Genomic DNA, 19,804 nt, shown 5'->3' with positions numbered 1-19,804 from the left:
TTTACTGATAGTATAGGCCTTATCTGAATTCTGATTTAAACAATCTCTAAAAATACATAAATTCACTCCAGACCTTCATCTAATTAGGGACATTTGAACACTCATTAAATATTTAATACTCAAAGAATTACTGTTCAGTTTGGGGGTATTATAATGATATTGTGATTATGGCTACAAAAAAAGGAGACTTTACTTTTAGAGATAGATATTGAAATATTTACAGATATGATGATAAAATGTCTTGGATTGGCTTCAAAATAATCTGATGAGGAGGCCGTAGGTAGCATACAGATAAAACTAGCTTGTCTGTGAGTTGATAGTTCTTCAAGTTCGGTATCCCTACCTGAATAACTAACAGGGTATTCAAAGAAGTGAATTTAAATACAAGATTACATGAAAAGGAAGTTTGGGCAATTATGATAAAAAAGTGGAAGGACTTGGTCAATACCATGTATGTCCCACAAAGCGGAGTGCCAAGGCACAGGAGACATGTTCTTTGGGAGGTTGGATGCTTATACAATAAGCAGTCATATCTGTTCTACAATAATTATTCCTTCCATGCCTCACTAGTAAGACAGGTTCAAGTTTCCTACATAAGCTTCCTAACAAAGAGGAGACAGCCGTCACAGGCGGACTCTCCCAGGTAAGCATATATGTCAGCCTGACCCAGAGGCAGTCACCAAAGGAGAAGTCTGTGGGGGCAGCGGCGGACCCAGGGAGAACGCCGTGGGGAGTCTGACGCACAGATCTGGTCAGTGTAGTCAAGGTGGGGCTCGTGCCCATGGCTACAGGAGCCCACAGGGTTCCAGAGCTTCCCCAGGAATCTGTGTAAGTGAAGCAGCACGAGGAATGACATGCTGGCAACAAAAATGGGAAAGAAACCCTTTGGTAGGAAAAAAAACCAACCTAAAATCTTATAAAGTTAATGCCATTGATTTTTATTTGTTTTTCCTGGCATCATTATATGTTTTAAGTAGTAACATTAAGATCTGATTTTAAAATTTTCTAAGTGATTTTAAGGCCTATCAGGAGAATACTACTGTAATTCAAGTAGCCAAAACTATGAAACAAAGACCAGGACTGTGAAAGAAAGAAGTTCTGCATCTTGAAACATAAAAGTAGAGTTTGATACCCTACTAGTTACTCATGGATACATTATTTTAGTTTTTTTATTTTATTTTTTAATCCCCATGAAAACCTGGAGTTTATATCAGTGGTTCTCAAGGAAGGAGTTCATATTTCAGAGGACATGGAAAGGAGGAAGAAGTTGGCAGCTCCAATTTAAAAATAACTCCAGGTGGTTCTTATATACTGTGCCCTCACTAGAGGACCACTGCTTTCTTGGAGGCCTGTGTGCAGCTAAAATGCACCTGAGATCATCAACATGGAAAGCTGGCCATTACTATTTCAGACACCCCTTCAAACTAGGTAGAGCTGCCATGTTAGACAAAGGAGAATGAAACTACCAGTCCTCCGTCAGGGCTCACACACCTGCCTATCTGCCCAGCACGGGAGCAGCTCTGAGCTGGGAAGGCGGCGGAGGACCAGAGCAGAGCCCGCTGCAGGCCAGCTGCCCACAAGGACGTGCACATCTCTGCCTGCCTGCTCCACTGCTTCCATTTGGCTGAGGGCTGACGACAGGCAGATGCTGCAGTACTCTTTGCAGTCAAACTTGTGAGCACCACAGAAAAGAGCTCGAGCAAAGTGTTTGACCAGACACCAAAACCACTCCTTGCATCTCTGCAATCTTCTTTCATCCTCTGACATGCCTGAGACAATTACGGCTGCTGACAATGCTGACTAGTTCCATGTGAACAAAACACACAGACCAATAACAGCATCCCTCAGTACAAGTAATCCTGACTTTCATTCCAGATAGGCCTGTTTCTTTGATTATTTACAGTGTCCACAAACCTGTTCTTTCTCCAATAAGAGTGGGGGCTGTTTTAAGTAGGCAACACCTTCTGTGAAGCACATTAAAACATGCAGTGCCCTGGGCTGAAATGAGTAGTGGAATGCCACACAGCTTATGACTATGACAGTGGTTTGGTGTCTAAGATCCTTCTCAGGACGACTCCCCTGACTACAGATACACAGGGAGTCTACTGTCTATAAAAGGATTTGGCAGCAGGTGAAAAGAAGCGCCCTCCCCACAACCCCCATAGCAATATACCACACAGTCCACGAAATTAAAAGCCTTAGTAATATCAGGTAATGCTTCAGCTCTGTTAACTTTCAAATTATTTAAAAGTCACAAAAATTATTAACATTTATATTAATATTAAAATTATACCCACAACTAAGTTAAAACCAAATCGTTTATTCTAGTTGAGCGCTAAAAATTCTCTGTGTCAGAATGACTTCCACTCCCACTATTTTATTAACATTACTCTTCTAAATTTCCCTAAGTAACAGATTACATGTAGGGCACAGCTGGTGTTAGAAACATTTAGATTTATGACCAAAGAATTGGGAAACATTTGCAAGTTGCACCCATCTTTCCCATTCTAGTCTTCACCATGTTTTTAGGACATCTGTCAATATGGTATGTGTCCCAGTGTGGGCAGGACTTGAGAAGGAGAGGAAAAATGAATTCCTTTGTAAAGACAAAGGCTTCTGTTTTAGGTTCCCCAAAGCAGGGGCATCACATCACCCCCACCTGAACATATAGGGAACCTTTTCAAAGGAGCGACAGTAAAGGAACAGATTTAAGGATCTAATTAGTCAAACTATGATCTTTGCATGAGGTGAGCAAAAACCTGCGGGTATGGAAAAAAAGAAAAAGGGATAATCAGTCTGGACGGGAAAAGCCACTCTGATATCTAGAATGTCAAGACCTGGGATGGACTGTGCACAATGCCAGACTAAACGGCATCTAAAAGTAAAACAAAAATAAAGCACAACAAAAGGCAACCAAACAAACAACTAAGCCAAAATTGAAAATACCCTTTTGAAAGACCAGTCAGGCAGTATCTCCCCCAAGGTAACAATGATAATTCAGTTATTCTGGTCTTATTTAAATTATATGCAGGCATTTTCTTGAGGTAAACTTGGCTAAACAGAGCAAATATGGACAGACGTGTTCTTGAAAAGAAGATATTTTCACAGCTGAATACACCATTCACACCAAATCGAAGCCCCAGATACCTGCATAGCCTTGGAAAGTATGAGCGTTGGATCAATATGACACACATACGTCCTCCCTGATCTTACCTACCACTAAATGTAGAAAACCCTTTGGTGTGGAGGGCTTTGCCTGACTATCATAAGCATTCCCCATAGCAAATCTGAATAAATCCCTAGAACATTTTCAATTCTTAACTACTAGTAAAATATTTATATTCTTTTAACTGAAATTAGTATTTGACTACTTCTAAAAATATAAGCCCTCCTCTATGTCACTCAGCCATCAGGCAATCAAATCAACCAAACTTCTTAGTCAAAGAGGATTAAGAAGTGAAGTGAATTAAGATGAGTTAATGGAATAACAAAATATTTGAAGATAAAATATCTAAGTATATGTACAGAATGTAATTGTAATACTTACCTATCAGGCCCTTCTCGAGAGTGAAGGTTTTGTTTGTAAACATACATTCAAAAGCCACAATGTGAAAAATCTTGTTCACTGTGTTATGAGTCCCAACTATTCGAATGTACCTGGGGGTAAAAAAGAAAAGAAAATGTGTTGAAGAAAATGAGCTTCCATCACAACCAACCCAAAAATAACAGAATTAAGACACATTATGTAAACACACAGTGTACCAGGACATGGACTAAAGGAGACTTTGAACTTGACTTCAGACCCTGCACCTGCTCCTTAGGGCTACCTCCAACTGAGCCTAGAAGAATTACAGCAAAATTAGGGAGACAGCCCTTTCCAGCGAACTAAGTTGAACTTAGATTTGATTTACCCAGAAAATCACACCAGGCACTGTTCAGCTCAACCCCTGAATGTCAGTACAATTATATGTCCACAAGACACTTGCGCTGGTGAATAACAAACAGCCTCTATGTTCGCCTGGGTTAGGAACGTGTGTGTGCACAGGGGCACACACACACATGCAAAATCCAATGTTTTCCAACTCAGTGAGAGATTTCATCCATTGGAGACAAATGCACGAAATCAATATTGCTTTCTTGTTCAAAAGAAAAATCCACAGACACTTCTGGAAACCACTCACAGTTTCTCTTGTATTTTAATATCGCTCCCAAATCCTTGTTACAAAGTTAACCCTAGACACTTACCCCAGCTCCCCACCTGACTGGTGGGCAGCCTTCTCCTGACTAGAGGAAGTGATCTGCAGAGGTGACCCAGCCTGCTCTCAGCCTCCCTCCTGGCCACACGGATCTGGCACCTGCACACAGTGCAGAGTTTCACAGGGCAGGTTTTGAGCATCTTGGCCTGTTTCCCCTGTGTGTCTCCCTGGAGGCTTCACCTCCAACAAACAAGCATTAACCTTGCAGTGACTTGCTCCTTTCACTCTCCAAAGGGGCCTGACAGTTCACAGGTTAATGAACAGACAAAGTCATCTTTCTGAGTGCCACACAAATCCACGGGGATTGTGCCACACACCGTCTTACTGGAAGTCAAAGGAAGAACGAGGAAAAATAACCAGATTAACTGATAACGTTCTCCCAAATTATGAGCTATGCGATCTGCAGGATGGGGCATATTACACGAACAGATTTCAATTAGGAGATGAAAGACTGGGTGAGCGCTTAGCAATATCCTCTCTCCGCTGCGTAAAACAACCTTCGACTTAGATGATACAATTTTACTTCTGAGTTAATCGCTGTTCACTAATTTGGTAATTCCCTTACATTTCTCATTACTCCAAGTTAACTGTATAATGTAAATGCCGATTTAAAAAATTCACATTACGGAGACTGTATGTGGGGTTTTTATATCCCGGGCTATTTTCCCTCCTGTTTCTTCAAGCCTGCATTTCACAGCATTCCCTGCGCACCTCATTGAGCCATCTGCTGCCTGACATGAGCTGATCACTCATCTTCATAACCAATCTAACTGCTATCTCCTGGACTGGCTGTTCAGTGTGCCTACACCCACTGCAAGGAGATATGGTTCTCCCGGTGTGGAGAGTCCGGGCAACTGGTGCATCACCAAAGCCTGCCCGGTGTGGCAGGGGGTTGACCCCAATCTGTTCTCATGCGCCCTCAGGCAGACAGAGGGTGCCGACTGTACCGGATTTGTGTGGCTGGGTGGGGTCCATTTAAGATAAATTCTAAATGGTCTGGGTAGAACAGATTGTGTTGTCCTTTAATGTTGGTGGGGACACTCTCTGGGCTTTCTGGAAGGGAAGGGGTGTGTTAAGCCTGGCACGTTGGTCTGCATCTAATTTTGTCCATCTCCTTAAACCCACAGGAGCATTTTCAACCGCTCACGGGCACGGCAGCCTGAGTGCTGTGGTCTGCAGCCTTGGGAGGGCATGGAGAGAATGTGGTTTGGTGGAATTTGATCAGATCACTCTCCTGTTCCCTAGGTCGGGTCTCTAGCAAAGGCGAGGCAGCTCACCTAATACTGTGCGAGGCGGAGGAGCCAGGGAGAGACGAACAGGGCCTTTCCCCATCGGCAGCTTTGGAGGGTAACAGTCCGCTGACCTAAGGGGAGGCAGTGATGGTCCCTCCCTCCCTTTCTTTCTTTTAAAAACATTATGTGGAACCTGGATCTCCAAGTTTAGATAATTGTCATTTCCCAAATTTTACCCTGGTGCAAATGTTAGGAATAGGAGAAAATATGCAATCTTCCCCTCCCTCGTCCCCCAACTATAAAAACCTGAAAATAAAAAAAAAACTGTACTGGAATACATTTTACAGACTTAATGATGGTGTTTGTGATAACAAACAAGACAATATATAAGGTTGGAAAAGCACTGAGAGATGCCTGCAGATAAAAAGTTCTATATAAGTGAAGATAATGTTATCTCTGCTGCATAATCCTGAGGTCAAATTAGCATTTCACCACTGTATATCACACTTCTTATATGGAATGCTCATAACAAGTTTAATTATACCAGTTCTACAATACTTTCTAAGTCTCCATAAAATTAGAGCATAATTTACAAAAATAGCATAAAGTCCCTATTCAAATACATATTTAAAACAACGGTAACAAAATCACAAGAAAGAAGCCAGGCTCCTTTTCTCCAGCAAGGAGCTGCTGAGCATAGGACTCTGTCCTTTATTAGACATCTCAGCTAGAATTAGCAGCTAGGCCTCACCTCACCCCCCACCTTCAGAGACTGGTAGGGCAGCCTGGAGCTGTGCACGAAGAACTTAGAGACCCTGCCCAGCTCAGGGCGAGCAGTGCCCTGACCCGTGAGCCACGCCCAGAAGAAGGGGGAGGCAGTGCAGATACCACCCTTGAGCATGAGCAGATTTCCTTAATGGGACTCACAACAGAGCCTCCCCCAGGGAGAAGAGAAGTTATTACTACCTAAGATACTGAAAATTCAAGAGATGGGGAAGGGAAAGAGTCCTCTCTCTCTTTTTAATTTTTTTTTTTAAAAACTTGCTTCTGGGTGATAACGCCTAAAGAGGAGAAGATACCACATGTTTTCTGTCACAAAAGATTTTGAATTAAAGGCAAAGTTTAAGGTTAATTTCTTTCCTTTCACCATCATCTCTCCCATGTACAGTAAAACTCTAATTTAACCTGATAATAAGGGCAGTGACAGCTAGTGACTTCATCAGTGTTCAGACAGGAGCACTGCTGAAAATGTAACAGCTCTCCTTTGTTCTCTCTGAGGTCCTCAACAGCAGCTCAGACAGTTGGAAGATAATTAAAACTTAAACAGCGCGGAGGAAGGCAGAGAAGCAACAGATCAGCCATTTTGGGTGCGGACACATGCTGTCCACATGAGCCCCAATGTAGCAGTCTGTTTCTGGTACTCTCCTCCCTTCCCTGTGTTAGTTGTCTTCCAGTTACTGACAAAGACCGGATCCGGAACACAGTCCAGAACAGGATGTCTCACTGCAGAAGTTTCTTGGAGCTATAATACCGTGGGTGAAAAGAGACTCTGTCTTCTTTAATAAAACGAAACCTAACATCTCCAAGGATAGCTAAAATTGAGAAAGACACTGGAAGGTTCTGAAAAATGTGCCTTACAGTCTAACTGACCAGGTTTGCGGCCCGTCCCCATCACTCAGTCAGCTGGGTGACTGGGAAAAAAATGCTTTAAGCCTTTCTGAATCTTAGTCTCTTTCTCTATAAAATGAGGTCAGCAACCCAAAACTTACAGGATATTTAAAGGACATAAGTAATATGTGTTATAGTAAAAAGCTACATTCCAAGTTGCAAGTGACCTGGCTCTATGGTATTTCCTGCTTTCAGGCCCTAGTCTTTAGAAAAGCCTATTTAAAAAATTCTTGACCTAACTCAGCTATGCGTGAGGCGGAGAGGGAACAATCTTTTGCGCATGTCAGTCTAGCTGCCCATACCCACAAGCGTTTCTTTTTTTGTGTGCAAACACTGGAAGTTTCAGAAAAACAGCATTTCCCAGCAGAGAGATATCATAATACTGTGACCTAGGGCAATTTTGCTTCAGAGATTTCATTGGATTCCCTGCCTGCTCTGGGAAGGTACAAATTCCTAGTCTTAACCGATCTTGCCATCAGTTCTTGTCAGGATGCTATTACATTTAATTTCGAAGTCACATGCAGTATATCTTTAACATACTAAAGAAAACAGAGAAAAACAGCAACGTACATGCTCCCGCTTTGAACCCCTTGGTATTCTCTCTAGCCTTTAGCTCTGGTGGAGCACACACGTACTTGTGGTTATAATTAATCCTTAACCTTTGCCTCTAGTTATATGATCACCTAACTTCTGTACTGAGCAGGTTCTACTACAAGATAACATTGACTTCAGGAAGAAATATTTAAATGAGCTCTCAAGGGATCAACTACAGCCAAAATCCATCAGAATTTTATCCTTTAGTAAACAAAGTTTTATTCTCAAAGTGAACTTCATATCCTTGGGTTAAACAAAGGCTCTTGAGAAAACTAGAGTTAGCCTGAGACTAGTGCACAAGAAGGGATCCTGAACATTTGGTTCTTCCTCTGAGGCAGCCAGAGAGAACCCTAAGGAGAAAAACTGTTCTTTACTCAGCCAGGTGTAGTCACATACCAAAAACTCTTACTACAGCATTTACTAGGGACTTGGGATCATGTGGCGCGCGGATTCACCATTTCCACGATTTCCTATGTGACCTTTCTTTTCAAGGAGATTCTAGGAATGTACATAAATAATCCCCTAACCCAAAAAGCAGTCATGTCTGTGGTTTCCCCAGTATGATATTTTCTTGTAGTTCTACATACAATGTTAGTGCTCTTATATTCAAACCACAGACTGGAGGGGGAAGCGACTTCATGTCTTGTTGCTAAGGCAGCAAGTAGAAAACAGTTTACTGCCAGAATGACAAAAGGCTTCTAGAAAAAGCATGTTGCCACAGAAAAGATTTGTTACTCTTAGAAAACCTTCCCTCTGGCTGATGTGTGGAGCTATAGATTCTCCTCTCCTGACTTCAGCAAAGGTTCCCAGCAGCATTTGCTTATTTGGGAGAGGAAGAATTATGGAAAGGTTAAATGCTGTGTCCAGAGTTAGCCTGGGCAGAGGCTGCCACCTCAGGGAGCAGTCCCGGTGCTACCTGACCGTCAGTCCTGCAGAGGGAGCGCTCCTGTTCCACCACCACCTCACTCAACCTGAAGGGCAAGCGAAACAAGAAGTCATCTTGTTTTTTAGAGAAAATTGATGCGATGGAGAATCAGGGATGCAGAGGGGTAAGATGGGTAAATAATTACTAACACATCATAACCCAGGGCTACCATAATAGATAGGCATTCCAACTGAAGAGATAAATATTTAAGAGCTGTTTTTATTTGGGGAAAATAAATGAATTTTGAACAGCTTTCCCCCCCCCACACACACACACAAGAATATGTAGAACCTAAAACCTGCCATAACAATATGCCTTCAACTTATGAAATTATATTTGGAATGAATATCACAACATAACTTAATTATAATATTTACATAAATCATGTGAAAATGATATAATATGTAAAATTTATTTAATTCATTTAAATTCCCTGCTTGCACATTTACCAGTCAATAGCTCTTGTAGGTACATTGGGTAAATCTGCTTTTAATCAAGACTTAATAAACCCCTACAAGGTACAAGACGTTGTGCTAAGCGTTGTGAAGAATGAACTCAAAAGACAGGACATGGGCTTCATCTAGAGAGGTTTATAGTGCAGTTTACAGGGAAGACTAAAACACCACTGGCAGCAGTGACGAGGGACAGCACACGTGCTTTTTACCTATTTACACACGGTGGCCTAACCTTAAAACACTGAACTTAGCAACATGAACTTTAAAAGTCCTCCCTGTGAACTACTCTTGTTTCAAAGACCAAAATAAAACAAACATGGCTAAAAGAAAAATACCCCTCCCCACATACACACCCACGTGACCGTGGAATCACCCAACAAATATTAACTGAGTCTTTACTGAGGGCCAGCTACTGCTGCTGGGTGCTGGGACATGGGATTGAACAATAGCGATAAATTCTCTTCCCCGTGAAATTTACATTTCAGGTCAGGAAACAACAAATTAGAAAATCAAATAATTATCCATTGGTTGGTAGGCGATCTATTTAGCAGAGAACTTTACAGACCAACTTGCTAAATTGGAAGGATAAACAGTTATAAAACTTCTCCCGGTGGGAATAAAAGAAGGGTCAAATGGGGAAGGCACAACTAGCTCTGCCTGAGAACATGGATACAGTGTACGTGAGTCTAAGGTGTGGACACAGGATAACTTTGATAGATATTTAGCAGGATGTAGGCAAAAATCTAATTAAGTAGGCTTCTTAGGATTCGGATAGAGGAACTGATTTGAATTTCATGGAAAGAAATGTCTTATTTATTTCATAGTTTGGTTTTCTTTTTATCTTTGCTTTTTTTTCAGATTTTAATTTTCAAGGGATTATAAGAGAGACAAAATGGGAAGTGGAGGATATAAAATGAAAAATCAATAAGGGAGAGATGGAGGGAGGGGAGGGGACAGCAAGATGGGGGGGTAATAAAGGTAGGGGTAGAGGAGGGAGAGGGAGAAGGAGAGAGAGAGCATGAATATGAATAAACCAATCCCTTCTTCTATCTCTGCTATGTGCTAATGTGAACAAATCCCCATGTGGGAATACTGTTAACCGATTTTATTGCTCAATAAAACATTTGAAACCAACACAAAGTATATTTTAAGAAATGGAACTAAATTACCAAAAGTTCAACATTTGCATTTTTTCATTAACTTTGCCCCTAGCCTGAGATGCTGGGATAGGAGGAGAGAATTTCACTAGTTTTATCTTTAAAATGGCTGCATAATCTTTTTCAGTTTATCCAACGGGCTGTGCATTTCCACGAATGTAGACAAATGAGTGTAATGGAATTGTGCACCAGAGAAAAAGCAGAAGAAAATTAAATTTGTTAGTTTCCCTATGAATCTGTAAGAACTCATTTGGTGACTATGACCTGTAGCAAGCCTGCTTTAGGATTCATGGTGGCTAAGGAAAGTGTCTCTTTTTTTAAACCTAAGATCATGGTGGATATATGCCATTTACGGTAACTTAAAATTTTGAGGGCTGGAGGAGCCCCCCCCCCACCTTTTTTCCTTTTGAGTAGAAGATTAAATAGAGAAGGAAGAGAGGCAAACACAAGCAGAAAGAATTTGCCTTTCCCCAAAGAAAAATCTAAGAATCCTTCTAAGAATGTAAACATTTGACACACTGAGAAATAAGGTAGGAATTGCCCAAGACAGTCAGAACAACAGAAGTGAAAACTGAGCACCAATGTCAAGAGAGTACTAGAGAGCAGAGGGGGTAAGGAAATCACCAACTTTCATCCAAACCCCCGAGAAACTAGCACTGGAATTAAAAGAGATGCTACCAACTTCTGACCCTGTCCCACGTGCTGGGCTTCACGTGCATCATTTCCTTTCATGGAAACCCATGCCCCGCCCCTCACCACCCCCCACTCATACAATCAGGCTGGAGACTTCAAAGTTCCACAGGACAACGTCCCTCAAAGCCTCTGTATTCTTTATACGCTATGTAAAGAAACCTGTCTTGCAAGCAATTATAGCTCTGAAAAGAACTAACTAAAATGTATTTAGGGAAAACAAGTCCAGCCCATAAAAGTTCCAGAGTGCTTCAATGCTCACAGGAAATTTCAGGGACCCTTCTTTGCCCTTTGAGGAATTCTGGACCTGTACCCAGATAATGGACCAGAAAAAAGAAAAAGATCTAGAGATTTACTTAGAGCATAATTCAAGCATCAGTATAACTATGTACAAAGCAACCAACCAGAGGCAGAGTAGTCAAAGTAAATAAAAATAATCCTACACAAAACTTGAGAAGAATGCTCACCACCAACAGCACAGGAAACACAAACAATAACAGGAAGAGGGAAAGGAGAAAGAGAGGTACTTTTGTCCTGGGTGCCCAAAGTGGTATGGATATGTATAATGTACTATCTCAGGGATTATTAAAGCTGGAAGGGCATAAGTGATTGTCACTGTAGAAGCCTGGACTCCAGTTTCCAAATCGCATGAAGGATTACTAATTTCAGCACTACTGGTATAAGAGATTTTGCTGCTCACGTCTGTCAATCTGTTAAAACTTTAACACAAGCAAAAGAGAAAAGAAAATAGCAAGATGCTCCAAGTGGCATATTTGGTGGTCTGCAGAGTCTGTGGCTTATAGTATGGGCTGAGCAGAGATGGGACACTTTCAAACCCCTAAAAGTCTGCCCAATCATTTTAAAAGACACTTCCCCATTCTCACACCTTTGGGGTTAGGAGTCCATTGCACTGTTGAAGTTCAATTTTGAAGCCTGTCCCCAATCCATATTTCTGCTGGATTAGTAAACAGTTGGGAGATAGAATCATTTGGCAGGGATTTTTTTCCCCTCCCCAAAGCTTCTTGAGAGTTCAACCAAACATGACCTAGACTTTATTGGTACAGCATTAGTGCTAAGCCAGTGATCAGAAAGAAAATGTCAATTCTTACACTTGTGTCAGAAATTCAAGGAACGAAAGACTTATGAGATGAACGCACATAAAGTAAAATGCGTACTTTGTAAGAGAGGCTTTATTTTCTAATAAACAAGAAGATTCTATTATATTACTAATAGTCACTGCTACCGCAGTGGTGTTGGACTCCTCATTAAAACAAAACAAAACTAGCTTAACTATTTCTTTTTCTTCTTTTACATTGTAAAAATAAAGGTTTACATGTACGTAGTTTAAAAAAATCAAATAGCCTGTAAGGTTTATTACAAAACATATCCCCCATGCTCCATTTCCTCCCCTCCCCAGAGGCAACCATTTCTACCTATTTTAGTGGATTGTTTTAGGATTTATCTCAGAGCTATAATTATCATGCTTTTAATGCTATTACTTGATTTTTCAGTTTAAAGCTTTCTCTAACAATCTACTACCATGCAAAACAAGTATTTAGCTCTCCCCTCTCTACATGCACCTTTTTCCAATCCCCCCAATTTAAACTGTACTGTAACTTTGGCTGAATCAATATTCAGTGTTTACATTATCATTATGTAAACATTATAACATAACATACATAACATTACATAACATTATGGTTATGTAAACAACTAATATATGGAGTACTTTCCTTTCCTGTACAATTTTTTTCCCTTCTAGAGTTAAAAATAGTCTTGATTTTTTGTTTTGCTTAGTTTTGTATACACTTAGCACCAATTCATCTCCTTTCTCCCAATCGTCCCTTAGTTTCTGAACTAAAGCTCCTCTCGAAACATTCTGACATATCAAGTATTTCTAGAAATTTCTTGAAAAAGTCTTCTGGCTGGTTTCAATCAAGTCTGGCTGCCCTCTAAATCTTATGCAAGAATCATCCTGGGATCTGTCTTTACCATCATTCTAGGGGTCCCTTTCATCTCTCTCTCCCCTGATAAATTGCCCCTAGCCTGTATCTCACGCTGTCTTCTTTCTTGGTCTACTCTCTCATTTTGCTGGAAAGCATCTCCCAATAGCTTTTCACAATGGTATCTGGAAGGTAAAAATTTTAAGGCTTTGCCTGAACAGATCTTTAGCCTACTTCCATATTTGATTGGTAGTTTGGCTGGGTATAGAATTTTAAGTTGCAAGTAGTTTTTCTTCAGAACTTTGAAGGTCTTATTCTACGGCCTGTAAAGCTTCCAGTTTTGCTACTGAGTAGTCATTATGATACCTGATTTCTCAGTCTCTCCCCTCCTCCTCCTCCTCCTCCTCTTTCTTTCTAAACAACACGTCCTACTCTGGAAGCATGTAGATTTTCTCAACATCCCTAGTATTCTGAAATCTTATGATAATGTACCCTGGTGTGTGTCTATTTTCTTCCACTGAGTTGGGCACTCAGGAGGCCCCTGCAATCTGGAAACCCATGCACTTCAGTTTTGGTAAATTTTCTGAATTGTTATTGATTTTGTCCCCTGGAATTTTTCTAATCTCTCTTTATGAAACTCTTAGATGGATTAGGCCTCCTTATCTTCATCTGCACTTTTATACTTTCTCTATTTGCCATTTTTGTCATTTTGTTCTGCTTTCTGGGAAAGATCCTCAACGTTATCATCTGTGCTGTCTACTGAGTTTTTCATTTATGCTTTAATATTTTAAATCTTCAACTGTACTCCTTATTCTCCAAATGTTCCTTTTTTATGGCATCTTCTTCTTGGTCTAAGATTGCCATATTTAATCTCCTGGAAGGTAGCAATTATTATTATTTTAGTTTTCATCTCCCTATATAGTTTTTTTTTTCTTCCTGTTTGTTTTTATTAGTTTCTTCAGATATCTGGTTGTCAAGGTTTCCAGGAAGGAACCTAGACATACAATAGGAAATTCTGAGAATACAGTTACTGGAATGGGTCAACTGTCAGGAAAACCCCACTTTCAGATTCTTTTCTCTTTCCTCTTGGGCTGGTCAGATTGCCTAGGAAGATGTTTCTAACCCTCTGCATGGCCTGACTAGTAGAGTTCTAGGAATTAAGTGGTGAAACAGAGCAGGGGTATTTGTCTGTGTGTGGAGGGAGGATGGTGGGGGGGGTAGCAAGGTGTTACTGACAGGTGGCATCTCAGCATATGACCATTTAATCTTCCTATAGTACAACTTTTCTCTACTGCACATGGTGTCCTTCCTAGTTTTGAGACCCTCTTTTTACTTTCATCAAAGAATAAATTTCCAATGTCAAAGACATATTTTATTATCTTACTTACATGTGGAATCTATAAAAGCATAACTCATTAGAAACACATTAGAATGGTGGTTGCCAGAAGCGGGGGGCTGGGAGAAATGGGGAGATGTTGGTTAACAAGTATAAACCTTTGAAGACGGGGAATGAAGTTATAAGCTGAATAAGTTCTGGGGATCTCATACGGAGCATGGTGATTTTAGTTAACAAAGCTGTATTATACACTTGAAAGCTGCTAAGAAAGTAGATCTTAATTGCTCTTACCACACACACATAAAAGGCACTATGTGAGGTGATGGAGGTGCTAACTAACCCTATTGTGGTAATCATTTCACAATATATAAGTGGATTATATCATCATGTTACACATCATTATGCCAAACTTACACAATGTTATATGTCAATTACATGTCAAAGCTGAGGGGGGGTAGGGGAGGAGAACACATTTCCAGTTTTCCATTTGAGTGGCACAGAAGCGGTCACAGCTCTGTGATGTGGGGGAGAGAATCCGGAGCTCTCCACTGTTGCATAAACACACAGTTAACCATCCCCCTCATTTCAGCCTTTTGCTACCACTTCATGCACCACAGCTTCAAAGGCACCTGGTGCCTCCAAATCCTAAGCCTTCAGGGATTCGGTGGCTTAGGATTCAGTTTTATTGAGCCTGTTAAATCACTTACCACTTGTTTATCTGTTTTACAGCTTCCTCTTCCATGTTTTTTACCTCATCTTCCCATTTTTTTTATCCTTCTGGTTAATACCTTAAACAAATCCTTTTACTGTCATTTTAGTGGGGTTTTGTTCTCAAGGGCGTGGAAATCATGTGTTCCTTCTGCCATCCTTACCTGAAAGCTTAACTGTTTTTCACAAGGGTATGTCCACCCCTGTGGTTTTTCCTATACGGATAAAGGCTCAATCAAGGATCTTTTCTGGACTTACTGAGTCTGAGACCTTGGGTCTTCCACGCTGCTATAGTCCCAAGGGTACTTACTACCTCTCAAATTGTATGTAGGACAATAATACAGGAGATAATAACCATTCCTCCTCATTTCCTCCCCTGCCTTCCACCTGAGGACTACACCTCTTTATTTCTCCTTGCCTTGAAATAACATTTTCACCTTGTTGCTGCTCTTCCATCCGCCACCTTGTCCCATTCCTTCTACCAGCTCTTCAAATGGTTGTTTCAGATTATTTAGCTATTTCATCTCTGAACTGGTTTGTCATTAATTAAATTTCCAAACTGGGATATGTTCAGACAGTTCCAAAAATTATCACTATTCTACAGAAAGATTCAAATCCTTGAGTGATTTTGTTAGCCAGTCTCTCTCTCTCTGCAAGAAAGGGATGTGTGTGTGTGTGTGTGTGTGTGTGTGTGAAGAGAGAGAGAGAGAGAGAGAGAGAGAGAGAGAGAGAGAGAGAGAGAGAGAGAGAGAGATTCCACCAGTAAAAATAAAATATTTCAGCTCCCTCTCACATTGAAACAGCTGCACAGACAGCACTGGCTGCTGTTTATTTGACAGCAGTGGAGAACCACCACTTCCTCCCTTTCCCACCCTCTCTAGAACAATCGCCATGCCGCACATGCAGATGGGGTGATCTAGACTCTGGAGCAGACATGGGCTTGTCTGGTGTGTGTCCTGCCATTTGTACTGCACCCTTCCTGCGCTGCTGTTGACGCGACCCAGTTGGTTCAGATAACAGCTGTTGCAGGGGACCTGACAGACTCAGCTGTGGGGCGTCTGGAGGTTTCCTAATGCCCCGGCTCAGCCAGCTGCATCTCAGCAGAGCCCTGGGAAGCAAGTGCCAGAGCAGGAGAAAGTACACGCTGCACATCCTCTTTGGGGTTACTGCAGCAGCAGTGAGGGAGAGGGGGAGGCAGAACAGAGAGACACCTCATAGGCGTGGGGAGCAGGGCGCCCAGCGTTCTAAATCAGACGTGGAGAGCGAGATACAGGTGGGGTAGGGAGACAACTTTCAACAAGGATCCGTTCAATTTTACTGCTTATTCCAGGGAGTCCAAGGAAATTCTCATGTTTCTTTGTTTTCACTCAGTGAGTCAAACAGAATTTATAGACAATAGGAAATGATTTCCACCTGATTGTGAACTTTTTGTTAAGCTAAGGAAAGTTAAGCACACAGGGTGACCAACCATCCAGGGAAGGTGCTGGTTTTAGTAGGGAAAGTCTCACCACCCAGGAAACTGCTCAGCCTCAGGCAAACCAGGAAAATGGTCACCTTACGCCACCAACAGTTATTTCCCCACTTCGGGGCTTAAGTGAAGCGGGGCTGCATTCCTATTCTGCTCAGCACCTGCCTTATCTTCCAGGGCTGCTCCTGCCACACAGATGCTAGGCAGCCTCTATCATGCCCAGTCTAACAGACAGGGGCGTGAAAAGGCCATTCTGGGCCTGACTCTTGGTGGAAAAGGGAACTGTGTCACTCAAGAGTTCTCCCAGCTCCCTGTCTGGACTCCTTGTCAGAAGCACAAGCCTTCTGGCCCACACAGCTGCATCAAAGTGATCATGGCAGAAACTGAAAACACGGCTGCCTCGGTGCCGGGAGAAACAGTGTGTCCCGGGTAACTTGAAAATGCTGAACTCTGAGAAGAAGAAAGCCAAAGAAAACTCAATTACATGGAGGCTGATAATTCAGTGTGTGGATTGCTTGGGCCTCCCTCTCTGCTCTCCCTTCCTTCTGGCCCTAGTCATTAGGCCATTTCACTGCTCATTAGCAGGGAGGAGGAGGAAGGAACGGGACAGTCAAATTGGCCGATTGTTCTGTTTATGAGCAGCTTTCCTGAGGAGGGTGTTCAAACTATTGGCTTAAGAGGTTCTTCAGTGGGGAGTGGGGAGAGAGGCTTGGGAATTGGGGGTTGTAGTACTATCTGTTGATTTTATCATTTGGTTTCTCTTAATCCCCAAATAAAATGAACTGCTGGTCCTCTGTTTTTACTGAAGGGCTAGCAAAAGTATAAATGTTAGACAAAAAGAAATTATTAAACCACACAAGATCCCATCTTTTACAAAAAGTCATTTGACAAACCTAGAGACAACTGACAATGTTGCCAATTTACAAAATAAATATAATTGGAAGATAATATGCTATGCTTTAAAAATTTTACATCTAAATTGCAGAAGTCTCTCCAGGTCAGACTGAGTGTGACATACAGTTAATACTTTTTGAGAAATTTGAGAGATACCAAAAAGAGCAATTCAGTTTTGGTTTATTAACTTCTCAAAGCCTCAAGTTTCCTCATTTGCAAAGGGGAAAATAATAGTACCTAACTTTGAGGAGTTAAATAATACATGTGGTTAGGCAGTCAGCACATACTAAGTGCTCAGTAACTGGTAGATAACATATTATAGGCACTCAAACATGTTAATCAGGGTTAGCTCAGTTGGTTAGAGCGCAGGCTCTTAACACCAAAGTTGCCGGTTTGATTCCCTCATGGGCCAGTGAGCTGCACCCTCCACAACTAGATTGAAAGATAGTGGCTTGACTTGGAGCTGAGCTGTGCCCTTCACAACTAGATTGAAAACAGTGACTTGACTTGGAGCTGATGGGTCCTGGAAAAAACACACTGTTTCCCAATAAGTTAAAAAAAAAAGTTAAATCAATACATTTCACATCATTAACTTAGGAATTTTTTATCAAGGACTTATTATGTATCGAGTACTGTTAGGTACTATAAGTGGAAACAAATATGAATAAGTGAATTCCTAGAAGGCCCATTGTTTCAATGCAGACAATTACAATATGTATTAATACATGTTATTAACAAATTCTACACAAAATAGCATGGCAGCACAAAGGAATGGTACCTAATCCAGACTGGGACGATCAGAGGGGGCTTCCTAGATGTGATCTCTGGGTACTAAACAACGAGGGGGTGATGCCAGGAGAAACTGTGTGGAAGGAAAGCCCGGGCAGAAGGAGTAGCAGGTGCAGGGTCCCCTGGAAAGCTGGGGAGTCCGGGCAGTGCAGTGGGGCTGGCGTCTGCGCTAGGCCAGGCTGGAGCGGAAATAAGACTGGAAGCACAGGGCGTGGCTATGAAGAGGACCAGGGATGATGGCTAGTGGGAGGCTGCAGAGTCATGACAGGGCTTTGTTTATCCATTAGTAAGTGGAAGTGATGTGAGCACGCATCAGTGCTGCAGGGGAAAGACCTGTGGGTAGAGGCAGAGGTTGCTGCTTCCTACCAGTGTGAGGGTGGAGTGGATTTTGACTTAAAGGTACCCCTTTTCAGTTTTGATGAGCCAGATCTCCTTGGGTGCCTCCCCTAGTCTGTTCAAGTGTTGAGGGGGCTGGGGTCAGTAGTTCTCAACCCTGGCTGCCCTTGAGAATCAGCTGGGGAGCTTTAAAAAATATGAATCTCACCCTTAGAGATTCTAATTTAATTGGAATGAGGCAGAGAGTCTAATGCACAGCTACGGAGGGAACCATTAGTCTAAATCATAATAAACACCTATAGTCATACAGCAATAAAAACACACGTTTCAAAAGCAAAGATTAATGACTTTGGGCTTAATGTGCCTCTGAATTCCTAGACTGCTGCCCCACTTTTTCAGTGTACCTCCACTTAGTTTTTTGGCTCCAGTGCTAGCTACTTGCATCCTATGCCCTATGTTTGAATCACAGATCATTCCTCAGTGTTCTTCAGGTGTCTATGGCTTCCTCACCTGTTTCTGCTCCTGGGCACACCTTTCTCTCCGGGCTCCCTCACTGAGCCCTGACTTCTCCTGTAAAGCCCAGCTCAAATGGCATATACTTTATGTAATAGTCTCCCATGAGTCCTGAGTTACCACAAGAGGCATTAATTTCTCCCTCATCAGTGCTCACAGCACTTCTGGTCTAGAGTATCTCACATTGTATGATAGTTAAGGTGTACTTTTGGGCTTTATCTCCTGGACTCTGAGCTTTTGAAAACAGAGACTTTTCCTTGTTCATTTCCCTTTTCAAAGCACCCAGTACAGTGTCCAGTAGGTGCCCTGAATATCCTCAGATGTTTGCCAAATGAAGGAATCAAAGTGGATAAACAAAAGGTAATCATTATAAAAACTGCATTTAAGAATATGGAATTTTTAAAGATTGTTAAAATTCATCAATGCAAATAATACTTACCGTATTTGCTGGCGTATAAGACGACTGGGCATATAAGATGACCCCCTAACATTTCCACTCAAAATACAGAGTTTGTTATATACTCGCCGTATAAGACTACCCGCTCTTCCGCACACCTTCCACACACCAAATAAAAGGTAAAACAATATCAGATTTGATTTCAACATTTTAATATTTGATTTCAACATTTTAATTTATATTCAAATGCTTATGACATGCAGGAAAACTGTCACAAGGCTGTATGTAATCAAACATATACACAAAACAGTGCAAGTTTATTACCGGTAAACATACTGGTAATTCACTAAAGAAAACACACTCTATAGACTGGTACCGTAGATTTTGCGAGTGTGGTAAAATCGCATAACAGCAAAATCGCATAACAGCCGAGCATACACCCA

General features: G+C 41.6%; 1 protein-coding gene across 1 annotated transcript in view; it reads right to left on the bottom strand.

The window, feature by feature from the left end:
- The window catches only part of BTBD9 (BTB domain containing 9), a 424,803-nt gene that overhangs the window by 152,386 nt on the left and 252,613 nt on the right, over positions 1–19,804 (bottom strand). Inside the window, exon 8 of the mRNA XM_019666564.1 lies at positions 3,548–3,657. Coding sequence (XP_019522109.1) covers positions 3,548–3,657 — 110 coding nt within the window. The remainder of the gene's footprint in view (positions 1–3,547; positions 3,658–19,804) is intronic.

This window comes from Hipposideros armiger, unplaced genomic scaffold (assembly GCF_001890085.2).
Source record: "Hipposideros armiger isolate ML-2016 unplaced genomic scaffold, ASM189008v1 scaffold_475, whole genome shotgun sequence".
Classification (NCBI taxonomy): Eukaryota; Metazoa; Chordata; class Mammalia; order Chiroptera; family Hipposideridae; genus Hipposideros; species Hipposideros armiger.
The sequence above is the reverse complement of the archived record's forward strand: the minus strand, read 5'-3'. Positions and strand labels throughout refer to the sequence as shown.